The sequence below is a fragment of the Castor canadensis genome, chromosome 4 (assembly GCF_047511655.1).
Source record: "Castor canadensis chromosome 4, mCasCan1.hap1v2, whole genome shotgun sequence".
Classification (NCBI taxonomy): Eukaryota; Metazoa; Chordata; class Mammalia; order Rodentia; family Castoridae; genus Castor; species Castor canadensis.
The window spans coordinates 159,120,775-159,135,956 of record NC_133389.1 but is presented as its reverse complement, the minus strand read 5'-3'; the positions used below and the strand labels follow the sequence as shown (position 1 = coordinate 159,135,956).

Genomic DNA, 15,182 nt, shown 5'->3' with positions numbered 1-15,182 from the left:
CAGTACATTAAGCTGATTTACTGTAACTTTAAAAATAATAAATTAGGAGGACCTTGGAGACATGCTTTAATGTGTAGGTAAAAGCTCTGTATTAAACCCCTGTAAGTCTAATTTGATTAATTACATGAAATAGGTCTTTTCTAGACAAAAATTTTTAATAAAGAAAAAGCAAATTCCACTTTAGGAAGAGAGAAACCTGAATCAGAGCTTAATGAAAACCAGAAAAATATGTTTTGACCTTATTTGAATATATGATAAAAGTTTTTTAGGGACATAGCAAAAGTGTTAGTGCAGTAAACACCAGGACTAGTCTGCCAAAATTGTGGCCCCATCAGGGTACCCAGTAATCATGTATGTGTCCTGTAATGGAGAGGGTCATCATGGTCTTAAAGGGGAAGAACTGTGGCCATTGCTGCAGATAGGTGCTTTGGGATCCAGGCCCAGATGGTGACCACTGACTTCAGAAGATCTTTCCTGTGGGTGACTGGCTGTACATTGGCTTGGTAGGGCTCAGCATCAATATCCAGACAGTTGCCTGGAACCTCAAGTTCCAGCTGAACCTGTAGGAGTTGAAGGAAGGTTGGCAGGTCAAGTCTTAATGCTCTCATGAGCATGGTAGCCAATCTCTTGTATGAGAAATGGTTCAGCCCCTACTACACAGAGCCAGTCATTGCCAAGTTGTACCCAAAGACCTTTAAGCCCTTCATTTGCTCTCTAGACCTCATTGGTTGCTGCATAACAGACAACTTTGTAGTGTCTCTTGCTGCAGATGATAACATGTCCCTTTGGGACCCCAGCATGGATCTAGAACACCTCTTTGAAACCATTTCCCAAACCAAGCCCAGCCCAACATTTTAGATCAGGATGCAGTGTCAGATATGTGAGTCATGGTTCACATCATTGAGAAGGTGCTGAAGGCCCAGGTTACACACTTCCCATAACCCACATTTATTTAATTTTTTTAAAAAATAATTTTTTTTCAAAAAAATTTTTTTAGAATGTGAGCATAAAAATATACAAAAGATTATTGTTCCAGGGGGACATAGTGGAGGAGCAAAAGGGAGAGAAGAAAATAAGTCTGAAGACTGTTGAACTGAAGGAACTTCAGAGCAGTCTCATTTTAAGCTTAGTACGGGGTAGAGGGAGGGAAAAAAGGGTCAGCTTCTGAAGATCTTGAATAATTTCATACAAATCCATACAGAATTTTGTTGGGCATTTTGATTTAGACCAAGATTGGCTCTGTAAAGTGGCAGTAGCGTCAACACGTTTTATATACTCACCATTTAAAATTGTGTGATTCTGGATGAAATATTAATTTTGGAGAGTTTTCATTACTTTAAACATTGTGCATGGCATTAAATAAAACTTACCAGTATTATTCTGTTGTACTGTTTAAATTTTATGTAATTTAATCTGTATTGTGTGTCAGAGCTGTGGTTAGTTCCAGGCATTATCCTCCTTATGGATTTGTAAGTGGAGACTGAATTGGCAGCTACTTCTGAATCCCAGCAAGGTATGGGAGATCCTCTCAAAGGTGATGCTCTAAGTGTTGCTAGGAAAGGTATCAGTGTTCTTTGTTATTCATTGTCATTACTTTATACAGAAAGAGCAAGGATTCACTTAATTTTTAATACTTTTTTTTAAGATGTTCTCATTCCGGAGGGGAAGAACGTCTAGAATCACCTTCTGCTAAAAAATTAACAGACATAGGAATTAGAAGAATCTTTTCTTCAGAGCATGACATTTTCCGGGAATCTGTGAGGAAGTTTTTTCAAGAAGAAGTGGTTCCTTATCATGCAGAGTAAGTGGCACAGTTTCCTTTAATGCCGTGTAAGAAAAGAACCATGTCCTAGAATGCTGTATGTTGTACAGTGTCGGAGCCAGCAGTGGGACTGTGCCTGTGTGAGTTGGTATCTGGCCTTGTGAGAAAGCTCCAAGGAACTGAGGCAAAGGCCTCAGAACCAGACATCTAGAAAAATAACAGTACTCAAGTTTCCCCCGATGGCTTTGTGTCCTTCAGATGTAAATAAGAAGGTTATGCTGAACGTGAGCTTCTCCTGCTTGTCTGTTCCTGTTTTAAAAGAGACGTAACAAAGACTTAATTTTAACTGTGCTTCCCTGTGCTAATGTAACTTTGACACATAATACTTGGCATGCTTGTAAGAGGAGTTTATAAAAAGCAGAAGTGATCTTCATTAAAGTGGCTATTAGCAAGACTCAGTAGTCCCCTCATCTTTTATGGCTCCAGTCACCCAGGTCCAGCTGGTAAACGGCAGCAGTACAGAAAAAGTAATGTTCAGTGCTTTAATCACATTTTTACTTCTCTTCACCACAGTACTATAAAATCCTAGGATTCTTAGCTTTTTATTTTTTTTCAGTTCTGGGTTTTGAACCCTGGTCCTCTTATACTAGGCACATACTCTACCACTGAGCCACACCCTCAACTCTGTTCATAGCTTTTCAAGTAAATTATTTTAGATTTTCCTTTAGTTTTATCTTCAAGGTAGGGTCTTGCTGTTTTGCCCAGGTTAATCTTGAATTCCCGGGCCCAAGTGAGCTTCCTTTCTCAGCTTCCTGAGTAGTTGGGACTGCAGTCTTGTAGCCACCACACCTGGCCTTTTAAAATAAATTTTCAAATATGCAATTCAATGAGAAAATTTGAAAGCTTGCAACTTAATATAAGAATAGTATTTTTTAAAACTATGTTTAAGTGGCAGAAAGTTGCTAACCCATTTCACATTCTTTTTCTGTTTCCCGAGTGAATTAAAATACATAAAAGTGATATTTGAATCACTGTAATGCATGTCTTGTAAGCAACTGGCCAACTCTTAAAAATCAGTTTATTTCTGGATATGTTTTGATTGACTAATTTCCTATTGTTGACAAAAAAAACCTGTCTGTTAAAATAGAATTTTGCTGTGTTTCCAAAAAATTCAACCTTACTCTGTTTAGAAGGTTTAAAAATGTTATTTAAAATATTATTTAATATTATTATTTTCTTTTGGCAATACTGTGGTTTGAACTCAGGATCTCATACTTATTAGGCAGGTGCTCTACCACTTGAGCCACCCTGCCAGCCCTTAAATACTATTCTTAAAATGTTATTTAAAAATGTCATTAAAGTACTATTTAATATTATTTGATAGATTTTAAAAATCCATTAGATTTTTAATTAATACTTTTTTGGCTAGCATGATCAAAATTAGCTAAATTCTGAGAGAATCATAGTATTCTTTGTTCTAGGAGAATTTTTATTTCTTTACTGCTTTTCAGTTTTGTTTCAGAAATATTGTTGAGAAGGTCTTGAAAAAAAATGATCAAATTCTTATAAATTTCTCCTAGGATCTGTATTTACCTTCAGTCAGTATGTCAGATGCTCCGTGTCTTACTTTATCTATCACTTTAAAGAAACAAAAAAAGTTTTAATTATTCTATCATTTCTCTAAGCATCTGTTTCCTCATCATGCCATTGCCATTTTTAAAGAAAACCTGGGGCTGAGGATGTAGCTCATGAATAGAGCATGCTTGAGGCTCTGGATTCCATTCCCAGCATGGAATGGGGTGGGAAGAGGTAGATAAGCTGAGAAGGCACAATCTTAGTGGAAATTCATTTGCTAGATCTAGGCTTCAAGGTGCTTCCTCTTCCCGTTCCTATTTAAATGTTATGTGATTGCTTGCTCTTGTGAGCTTTGATACATACGTTTAGCTTTTAAGGAAATACATAGAGGAGAATTTACAAGACAGGTTGGGCAAATTCCCATGACTCTGGCACAACTAAGCTTGTACCCTAACAGCACCGATTGAATGCAGTTCCACTCATGAATAGCAGTGGGTATTATTTTGAGGTCCAATAAGTAGTCAAGGAAGGGGCAAAAAGTGGCAAATATGAAGCAAGGACGAGAAAAGGGAAAGAGGATAAATTGATGCAGAGTCAGATGAAAATAGAAAGGTAAGGCCAGTGTCATCAGTTACCTTACATTAAGAGGCATTCCTGTACAGAATTATTGATTAATTCAAAGTGTGGCCATTTAAATAATTTAAAAGAGGTTTGTTTGAATTCAAAACATTTGTTATTTGCAGATGGGAGAAAACTGGAGAAGTGAGTAGAGAGCTTTGGGAAAAAGCTGGAAAACAAGGACTGCTCGGTATCAACATTGCAGAGAAGTATGGTGGTATTGGTGGTGACTTGCTCTCGACAGCTGTTGTTTGGGAGGAACAGTAAGTATGGAGACATCTGAAGTTGAGTTTGCTTTATAAATTCACTTCTGAAATAATAAAAATGATTTACATTGAAACCTCAATGTAAAATGTGAACGATTACACCACTCATATATTCTTGGAAACTTTTTGGGTGTGGAAAGATAAGAAAATGCTTTTCTGTGTTGTTGAATAGGTGCTATTGAAAGTTGAAGAGATAGCTTTATTTCTGACCTATATGTTCAGATTTTTTCTCCCTTTAAAATATATTTGAAACAGAACAGCAGAATGGAAAAATATTTCCATTAAATATACTAAAAATTAAATATATAAGTACTCATAAAGTTTTCAGGTAAAAATGGACAAATGTTTGAAACAATAATTCATCAAAAATTAAATGTTAAAAATTAAGTTCTTTTAAATGAAAAAGTTCATACTTAGTAAATTAAATGTGAATTAAAATTGACCTAGAGATGTCATTTTACATATCTATAAAATTAGTGAAAATGACAAATCTTAATACCCAGTGTTAACAAGGTTGTTGTGAAATGGCACAGTCATATACTGTTGGTGGCATTGTAAATTAGAAAAATAAACATTTTTGGAATTAAAAGGTGAATACCTATGAAAAATGAAAATGTTCCTGTTCTTTGACTGAGGGTGCCGTTTTGGGGAATTTATCTTAACAAAATAATAGCAAAAAAATAGTGTGTTCAGAAATTATTGTTGTGGTAGATCATAGTCCCCCAAATTTGAAGTAGTCCAGCAATGAGAGAAGGAATAAATAAATTTTGAGACATAAACAATTGAAATATTTTCTAGATATTTAAGATTAAATTTTAAAACTAATTTTTTTATAAAAAACTAAAATTTTTAAATTTAAAAAGTTAAATTTTTAAAAGGAATTTTGTTATATCTTATAAGAAGAAAATAGCAAAGTACAAAATTCATAATTTGCATCTGTATTAGAATCTGTCCAAAGGTGGTTTTTCATAATAAAAATAGTTGGCTGTGTTAGGGTAATAGAAGCATAGGTGATCAGCATTTTATCTCTCTCTTTTTTTTTCTGGTGGTGGTACTGGAGTTTGAACTCAGGACCTCAGTAGTTGCTAGGCAGGTGCTCTACCAGATGAGCCACTCTGCCTGCCCGATATTTTATCTCTTAATTCATTAAGTAAGTGTTGATTGAGCTGCTATAATACTGTTACTATGTTAGAGCCAGCAAGTAAAAGATTTATGAAAGGGCTGGAGGCATGGCTCAAAAGATAGAGCAGGCACAAGTACAAAGCCCTGAATTCAAATCCCGTATTGTCAAGGAAAAAAAAGAAAGTCATATCTTTATGAGGAAACAGGCTGTTTTCACACAATATAAGACCTTTAATACCTTGTTATCATATTAATCATTTTAAATGAAAATGAAAGAAATTAAAGACAGTAACTATTTTGTACTTTAAATTTTCTTCTTTTTTTCTTTCTAAGAGGATACTCGAATTGTTCAGGCCCAGGTTTCAGTCTTCATTCAGATATTGTCATGCCCTATATTGCCAACTATGGCTCAGAAGAACAGATTAAGCACTTCATTCCCCAAATGACTGCAGGAAAATGTATTGGTGCCATAGCAATGACAGAGCCTGGGGCTGGCAGGTAAGGCAGCATTTGCTTGGTCTTGCATTCTTGGATGCAATGTCCTGACAGCAACCATTTTCTCAGAACATGAAGTGCTGTGGGTTTCGAATCCATGGATTCAAACAATCTCAGATCAAAAATATTAGGAAAATAATTGTACCTGTATTGAATATGTATACACATTTTTCTTGTCACTCCCTTATTTAAATAGATTTACATTGTCTTAGCTATAATCTAAGTAATCTAGAGATGATTTGAAATACACAGGAAGATATACTTGAATTATATGCAAGCACTGCACAGTTGTATATAGGGCAAGGGTAACTGGAGTTTGATGTTGGCAGGGGGCAGCTCCTGGAACCAATCCCCCATGGATAGTGAGGGGTGACTAAACTTTACAAAAGACTCTGAGCTATATATAGGGCAAAGCGAATGCATCATTAACTACAGCCTTAAGAAACTTAAACCTCCATTAGGAAAATAAGTCATTTTTGTATATGAATAATAGTAAAGCAGTTGTAGTACATACTGTGCTTGGGTTGTCAACATTGTGTTACTCAACTACAAGGATCTGAGTTGAATCTTCAGCATGATAAATTTGGGGTGATGGTCTCATGGAAATGTTGAGTGGGCTATAAAAATGTGTGTTTGGAACTCTGGAGACAGGCTGGAGTAGCAGCACATTTTAAAAGTAAGAGTGAAGAATGGAGAAAAGATGTGTGTGAATAAGATTGTTATATAAGTGTTGAGAAATAAGGAAAATGTGTGAAAGAAGGAATAGAGAAGATGGAACATGGTTCCTTTTGTCTTCCCTCAGACATGAATTGGCTACTGTCTGTATTCTTGCTTTGTTTTGACCTCCACAGAAAAGGGATTGCTGGGAATCACCTAGAGCTCCACTGCCTCTCCTTCCCTTTCCATGTACCTAGGCCACTTCATTATGTATGGTTGTGTATATTTGTATGATACCTTAGCATTTGGTAAATGCTTTCATGTTGATTTTCTCATTTGGCTATCATAATAATCTATATGGAATATAGAAGTCTTATGGTCCCCATGTCAGGAAAAAACAGAGCGTGAGAAATAAGGTATTTTATCCAAGTTCATAGTGCAAATTCGTGATGGCATTGGAGCTGAGGAATTCTGACATCAGCTCTGTGATCTTGAGTGAAGTCTATGAACCTCAGTATCCATGGCAGTGAAACTGAGATAATGTACTTAATGGGATTATTGTGAGGATCTGAATATCAAGTAGTATATCTTTAAGCCATTTTCAGTATTTCATATTTGCCATTTAGAAATGTAACAAAAACCCACTGAGCAATCTCATTACATGTATTACAGTGATATTCCTTGTATAGAATTGTTTTAATAGACCATGAATAGATTTTAGGAGCTGATATTTTATACTTACTAATGATGAAAGTTGCTATGTTAGAATACAACAATATTTAGCCTTAAAATGTGATTCTCTCATAATTGTGAAGGCCAGAAGTCCAAAGTTGTTTTCCCTGGGCCCTCATCAAAATGTCAGTAGGGCCTCACTCCATCTGGATGATATAGGGAAGAATCCATCTGCAAGATCCTTTTCCCATATAAAGTAACACTTTATATGGTTTCAGGGACTTGAACCTGATATCATCTGGTGGGGGACATGTTATTATTCAGCCTAACATAGAGAGTGAAAAAAAAAATTGCCATGGAATCTGGACATTGGCCCATGTCTGTAATTCCAGTATTTGGGAGTTAGAGGCAGGAGATGACAAGTTTGAGCCAGCCTTGGCTATATAGGGAGACCCTGTCTCCAAAAACAAAGAAATAAATAAACAAAGCAAAAAGTGCTATGGTGTTTAAAAATATCTTGACAGGGGCAGGGTTGGTATGGGTAGGAAGAGAGAGGAGGTGGGGAAATGTGAAGGAGGGTGAATACAGTGTAAATACTATGTATACATGTATGTAAATGGAAAAATTGTATCTGTTGAAACTATGCCAGGAATTGAGAGTGAGGGATGAAAGAGAATGGTGGGGGCATGAATTCAAGTATTATATATTTGATATATTGTAAGAACTTTTGTAAATGCCGCATTGTTCCCCCAGCATAACGATAAAATTTTTTTAAAATATAAGTAAATATCAGATCATATACAAGAATAATCAGAAAAACTTCTCAGGAAGTGACTTGGATGGACACTTTATATGTGATGCTATTCATTGTAATATATTCATGAAAACTGAAACCTAAGTATTCAATACTAGGTTTGTTTTTTAAAAATCACAGTAAATTCACATGACAGTCGATGTAGGTAAAAATTACCTTACAGAAAAACATTAAAAATTGTATGTATAGTTTCAGTTTTATAAAAATACATACATGTTTGTATTCATTGCAAAATATTAGATGTACTTTTAAAATGTTTATTTCAGAGATAAAAATTATTTTTCTCCTTCAGAATACTGTCTGTATTTTTCATATTTTAATTAGAAATATTTGCTTGCCTTATATTAGAAAAAATACCCTCCTTTCAGGGTAGGTTTGTTAGAAGAAATCGCAAATGAGGCGTAGTCCTTCAAATATTTAAACTGTTGCTGAAAAGGGACAATAAGTGCATGGTGACATATTACCTCAGGGCATAGTAAGCCTCAAAATGTCATCTGAGTGCAATTTTGGGATCTTGACTGTTGATTGGGCTTCTGTGTACTCTGTAAAGTCTGGCTACTTCATGTAATCTTAATCATAATCATTCCTGGATTATCTTTCGAATGTAATGAACCAGACATGACTTTTTAGTGCAATTGTGTGAACGTTCCTAATACTGGGAGTTTTACAACAGTGCTTCCAATTTGGATGATCACATTACATACTTGCATAACAGCATTTGCATAGCTTGATTTTTCCCAACTGATGAATTTTTCCTTTTTTTCAATTATAGTGACTTACAAGGAGTAAGAACAAATGCCAAAAAGGATGGAAGTGATTGGATTCTCAATGGAAGTAAGGTGTGTAAAAAGGGGCTTCTTACCCTACTCGTTATTGGTTTTTTTTTTTTGGCTATTGAGACATGGTCTTGCTATGTAGCTCAGGCTGGCTTCAAACTTCTAATCCACCTGCTTCAGCTTCACAAGTGCTAGAATTAATAGGCATGCACCATCACGCTTGACTTTTTTATGACTGATTCTGTGCATGTAAGGATTCACACAGGAATTGTTTACCAGTGTGTTTTGGGGATAGTAAACAATTTACAGCTGTCATATGACACAAGACATATGGGTGACCTCTTCTATCTTCCATGTTGGGTGTTCCTCACAAATACTGCATTCAAACTACCCTTACCAAATGAGAAAATGGGAAAATAAGATTTGCATGGTCCAAATATGGGACTAACAATAACTGAGTTTTATGTTGGTGAAAGATTGAGGGAAAAGTTGTCTGATAAATATCAAAAAGTTTCAAAAGAGCCTGAGAGTGAAAGACACCAAATAATAGAATTCAAGAACCCTTCAGTCCTTCTGAGAATTAATTATAGACAATGGTGAGCTCCTCCAAAGTGGTTTACAAATGGTTCAAGAATAAACATCATCCCCGAGGACAGTGTCACTGAGGGCAGTTGATAACATCTACCTAAGAATGTGTCTGTGTCTGGCATATACCATCAGATAAACTGTATCCTAGAAAAAATTCTTTTTATAGAGTATTATGAATCACTGATGTTCAATTATACTTTTAAGAAATATAGTCCAGTGAGGTGGCACATGCTTGTAATCCCCTCTATTCAGGAGGCAGGATTACAAATTTGAGGATAATCTGGACTACATAGGAATACTCTATTTCAGAAGACAAATAAATAAAAATTAGAATGAATGAAAGAAACATTAGTCTGAATTATTTGGATCAAGGATTATAAAAAACAAGAAAACAGGTGCCAACTCCCATACATAATCAGTTAGCCTCCTACATGTAGAGAGTTTGTTCTGAAAGTAGAGTGGGGTTAGTCAAAAAAGTCTTCTTAGTCCATCATATAAATATATTGAGTTTCCTTGCTTGAGGCATGGGAATCTCATTGGGTTTTTTTTCTGATTTTATTTTATTTACTAGCCTATATTAGTTGTACAGGGAGGTTTCATTGTGATGTGTACATATGTGCTTACAATGTATCTTAATTAGATTCAACCCCTCCATCATTCTCCCTCAACTCTTCAGTCCCCCCTTAGAATAGTTTCAACAGGTTTCATTGTTCATTTTTCTACACCTATACAAAATACATTAATTGTACTTGCCCTGCTTCACAGTTTCCTAGAACCATATTCTCTTATTACCATAGCTTTTAGAACATGACCTATCTGCTAAGTTGTGGTCTTCAGTGGGAACTACTCAGGAAAGACCATTAAATCATTTTCAAAAACTGTTAGCAAAAATGGAAAGCAAATAAAAGCAAAGGAAAGGGTAAGTAAATATAGAACATCAGAGCTAATATGCATCTATTATATTGATATCAAAATACCAACATAAAATTAGCTGTATAATTTTTATGACTGTGGAATTATATGTTAATCTTAAGTAATAAAACAGGATATAGAATAGTAAAAACTATATTGCAAGGAAAAAGACAAGCAAGGAAGCTCAATATATTTATATGATGGACTAAGAAGACTTTTTTTCTTTATAACTTTACATTCTGTATTTATAACATCTACAGTGAGCTTGTGTTATAATATAACCATTTAATAAAAAACATGCCTCCAGGATGATTGTAGCCCTTTCCAAACTTTTGACTATCATAATTAGGAAACAAACCAAGAAAGACCACTTTCAAAGAGAATTCTCTTTGAACTTTCTAAGAAAAGGCATCAGTCAGGAAAATACTCCCAGTAGGTCACGCTGTTGTAGAAATTGGTCAGAATCCTTTTCTGTACTTCCAGGAACTTTTGTAGAACTTCAGTTGGTTTTGCTAACTTGAGATCAGAGTATTAAAGTGAATATTTTTTTCCCTATGTACTGCTCCACTCTTTACCTTTCATTGTTTATTATCTGTAATTAATACGTTTCTGTGATTATGAACTTTAGAGCATACAAGTACCAATTTCTCTGTAATTCAAAAAAGCACTCCGCTGCTCAACTATGTCAGCTACTCAGAATTGTTACTATTCTTGTAGAAAGGCAGGGAAATTAGAACTGCAAGGAAGTGATGTAATGGTGCATAGAGTTTTTGAAAACATGTTTTTCAAAATATATTTTTAAAAAATCTTCAAAGGCCTTTTATATGCCAAAAACTGTCCTACGCACTGAGAATCCATATGTGAATAGGAAATGAGTAGGAGTTCTAGTGGGGAGGCATGTTGAGGGTTATTACTGTGTCACCAATAGCCAGACCCCCACTCCCTTCATTTACTTTTGTCTAGGTAACACCAGCATATGCCAGTTTCCCATTACTTACATGTATCAGCACTCTGTATTTAGAGCATAGATCTTATAACCACATGGACGTTACGGGATTGAAAGTAACTATCACCATTTTGTACCCCCTACTTTAAAGAGAGAGATAAAAACAGATCATTGAAACCCAGCTTGATAGATGCTAAGATGGTGGTAACTGGATGTTGCTGTGGGAGTGCTTAGCCCAGCCTGCCAACTCGAGAAGACTTTTCGAACTTAGACCATGATGAGTAGGATTCATTCTGTCAGAGTTAGAAAAGGGTCTCCTAAGGATGGAGCAAGATGTTCAAAGCCTTAGGTCAGGAACACTTTGTAGAGTGTGGGGCAATAAGTAATTCAAAAGAGCTAACGTGAGACCAGGGAACTGGGGCACAGTAGGATAAAAGAGGAGGGAAGAGGTAACCTAGTACCAGCCTGTGATGAGTTTTATACATTTTGCTAAGGATTTACAATTTATCCTGAAGCCTATTAGGAACTGTTCAAAGACTTGAGTGTGAAGGTGATAGGATAAGATTGCCTTTGAGAAAGCCAGTGGATTTAATGGGTGACAGCTGCATACAGTGAGATCAGTTGTAGGAACTTGTGCAAGAGCTGACAAGGGCTGGAGAAAGGTAACAGCAAGAGAAGTGAAAGAAAGAGAGTGATTCAAAAAGTTTTAAAATGAATTAGAAACAGATACTGGCTTAAATGTGAAGCAAAATGATAGTGTGATGTATTGATACATTCATTGACAAAGGAAAATAGGTTGATACTCAAGATTGGATAGGAGCAGGGTGGTAAGGAATATGTTCTGTCCGTGAGTTATCAGGTGAAACTGTCTGGAAGCAGGATGGTAGACAGGTCTAGATTCTATCCAAACAATGTGGCTGCAATCCTAGCTAGTCAGGAGGTAGAGATCGGGAGGATTGCAGTTAAGAGGTCAACCTGCAAAAGAAGTTAGCAAGAGCCCACCCAAACAAAGAAGCTGAGCATCATGGTGCACTCCTGTTGTCACAGCTGTGTGAGAGGCAGAGCTAGGAAGGTTGTGGTCTGAGGCCAGCCTGGGCAAAAATGTGAGACCATATCTGAAAAAGAACTAAAGCAAAAAGGGCTGGAGACATGGCTCAAGTTGGCAAGTGTGAGGCCCTCAGTTCAAATCCCAGTGCTACTGAAAAAAAAAAAGAAAGAAATGTGTCTGGCTTAGATAGAGATTTGGAGCCATCCATCTGTAGAGGATGACTATTTTCTGAATCAGTATCCTCAGATAATTCCTCCTGGTTGTTATTTTTTCATTCTTCCATTGTAGTCTTTTTCTTATTTATGACATTTCTATTTAAAAAATCAAGTGCTTTCAAAACCTGAAAAATCTGATAGCATAAATACTTTAATAATATGTGCCATTTAGAATAGATTTCCTTTTCTTATCTGTAGCTTCCCAGTTTATTGTTTTAATAGATAATTTGGTTTTATTTCTAAAAGCCTCATCTCTGTCAGTTATCATTAATATCTGTAATATTAATAATGAGAAGAAATGTGTGTGCTTCATTGAAGAATTAAGTAATTTCTTCCTGGTTTTTACTAAGATCATACATGAATAATAAACCCTGCAACTTCATGGATCAGGCATAGAGAGGTAGCAAGTGTGCCTTTCCTGCTGTAGTCTTCTGGAACATGCTTTGTTTGCCCCGTTCCTGACTTGTACATGGACCTAGCAGAGCATCACAGTGTTCTTGGGATTTTGCAGGTGTTCATCACTAATGGGTGGCTGAGTGATGTTGTGATTGTAGTGGCCATCACAAATCGTGAAGCTCGCTCCCCTGCCCATGGCATTAGCCTTTTTCTGGTGGAAAATGGAATGAAAGGATTTATTAAGGGACGGAAGTTACATAAAATGGGATTAAAAGCCCAGGTAAGTTATAATATAAATCATATTTAGGTAATAGTTGAGCTTACTATCAGTCAGAAAGAAGACAAAGAATTATGTGGTACAATCATGTCTTCCCTAGCTGAATTCCTAAAATACATTTTTCGGAAGTGGTAATGGTTTATTCTCAGTGATACCACTGTATCTGTTTTTAGTAGTCAGCAGTGGAAATGGATGAGGATATTTGGCATATCAACTTTAGAAATGCCAAAATTAATGCATGGTAATAAGCCATCTGTTTGTGAAATTTACTGAACATAATTGTGAAGTAAGAACAGAAAATAAATTTCTATCACCTAGTAAACTGGATCATATGCAGTGTGTTGCAGTGGCAAAGCCATAGTTTTGGAATCAGATAGCCTTGGATTTGAATCCTTGGTTTACCATGTACTACTGTGTTCACTAACCACGCCAATGTGGCTTCTGATATTTTCTTACTTCTGTGGAACTTGTAAAGTCATCTGTTTGGGTTATTGGAAACTTAAATGAGCTCATCTCTTAGGATACTGCAGAACTGTTCTTTGAAGATGTCCGATTGCCAGCTAGTGCCCTACTTGGAGAGGAGAATAAAGGCTTCTACTACCTCATGCAAGAGCTTCCACAGGTCAGAAACCCTAATGATTCCATCCTCTGAGTAGATAATGGTCCTGAATGGAATAAATACAAAACTACATTTATCCATGCATGTAAAACTTGTGATATAGCCAATCACTATAATTTTAAAGATGTGAAAAAAATTATGAATGGTATAGGTAAGTAAATAATTGAACTCAGAAATATCCAACCAAAACATTTTTAATGATTTTATTACCATGTTATAGTTGTACAGAGGGATACATTGTGATATTTACATATGCGCTTATAATATATCTTAGTTAGATTTTGTCCCCTCCATCATTCTCCCTCTTTCCTTCTCCCATCCCTGTTCTTAGAACAATTTCAACAGGTTTCATTCTTCTATTTTCCAATATGAATACAAAACACATCCACCATATACACCCTCATTCCCCCTTTCCTTGTGCCACCCCACCCCCACCCCCTGCTGGTTCTCACCCCAGGATAAGATTTATTTTTTCCTCCTGCCCTTCATTTTTTAAAATTAAGTGTGTATTGATAGTTCAAGAGGATTTCATCTTGGTACTTTAGGTCTGTATATCAAATTAGCCCCCTCCCCTCTGTTACTAACTCATTCTCTTATCACCATGCTCCCTAATATTCAATAGCTTACTGTACAGTTCATTATATTTTATTCATATAGAATGGGTTGTTTCAATATTTTTCATTCTCTAATATTTTTTCTCTCTCATACCTCCTGTAAACCCCTCAAACAAACCCACTAATACAATTTTGTTCTCTCTGTTACTATGCATACATATATGTATGTATATATATATATATGTGTATGTGTATATATATATATATGATCATACATGTTTCTCATATATATTTGACTTACAGTTCTAGTTTCCACATAGGAAAGAAAACACACAACCTTTGCTTTTTTTGAGTTTGGTTTGCTTCACTTAACATGATATTCTCCATTTCCATCCATTTACCTGCAAACAATGTAATTTATTTCTTCTTTATGGCTGAATAAAATTCCATTGTGTATATATACCACATTTTGTTAACTCATTCATCAGTTGTGGGACATTTGGGCTGCTTTCAAAGCTTGGCTATTGTAAATAGTGCTGCAGTAAGCATGGGTGTGCAAGTGGCTCTGTCATACCCTGGAATACATTTGGACATATGCCTAGGAGTGGTAGGTATCACTGGTCATATGGTAGTTCTATTTTTAGTTTTTTGAGGGACTGCCATATTGCTTTCCATAGTGGTTGCACTAATTTACATTCCCACCAACAGTGTAGAAGTGTTCCTTTTCTCCCACATCCTCACCAGCATTTATTCTACCAAAACTTTTAAAGTTGGTGACGAGAATAGATACTTCACTTCTGTGATTCCTTCTTAGGACAATTTCATTTTCTTAACTATTAGTCAAGAGCTTTTAGCTTTTTGTAAGGAAAT

The 15,182-nt window shown here is 35.8% G+C and overlaps 1 protein-coding gene and 1 pseudogene across 2 annotated transcripts in view; both read left to right on the top strand.

Moving 5' to 3' along the window:
• Positions 1-15,182, top strand: part of Acadl (acyl-CoA dehydrogenase long chain) — a 32,065-nt gene that overhangs the window by 3,460 nt on the left and 13,423 nt on the right. The window contains exons 2-7 of one of the 2 annotated variants that reach the window (XM_020172314.2): positions 1,646-1,801; positions 4,081-4,218; positions 5,677-5,841; positions 8,754-8,820; positions 12,978-13,142; positions 13,660-13,761. In XM_020172314.2, the coding sequence (XP_020027903.1) occupies positions 1,646-1,801; positions 4,081-4,218; positions 5,677-5,841; positions 8,754-8,820; positions 12,978-13,142; positions 13,660-13,761 (793 nt within the window). The remainder of the gene's footprint in view (positions 1-1,645; positions 1,802-4,080; positions 4,219-5,676; positions 5,842-8,753; positions 8,821-12,977; positions 13,143-13,659; positions 13,762-15,182) is intronic. The other variant, XM_020172315.2, reaches the window with a different exon arrangement.
• On the top strand, positions 354-941 carry LOC109691991 (proteasome subunit beta type-3 pseudogene; annotated as a pseudogene).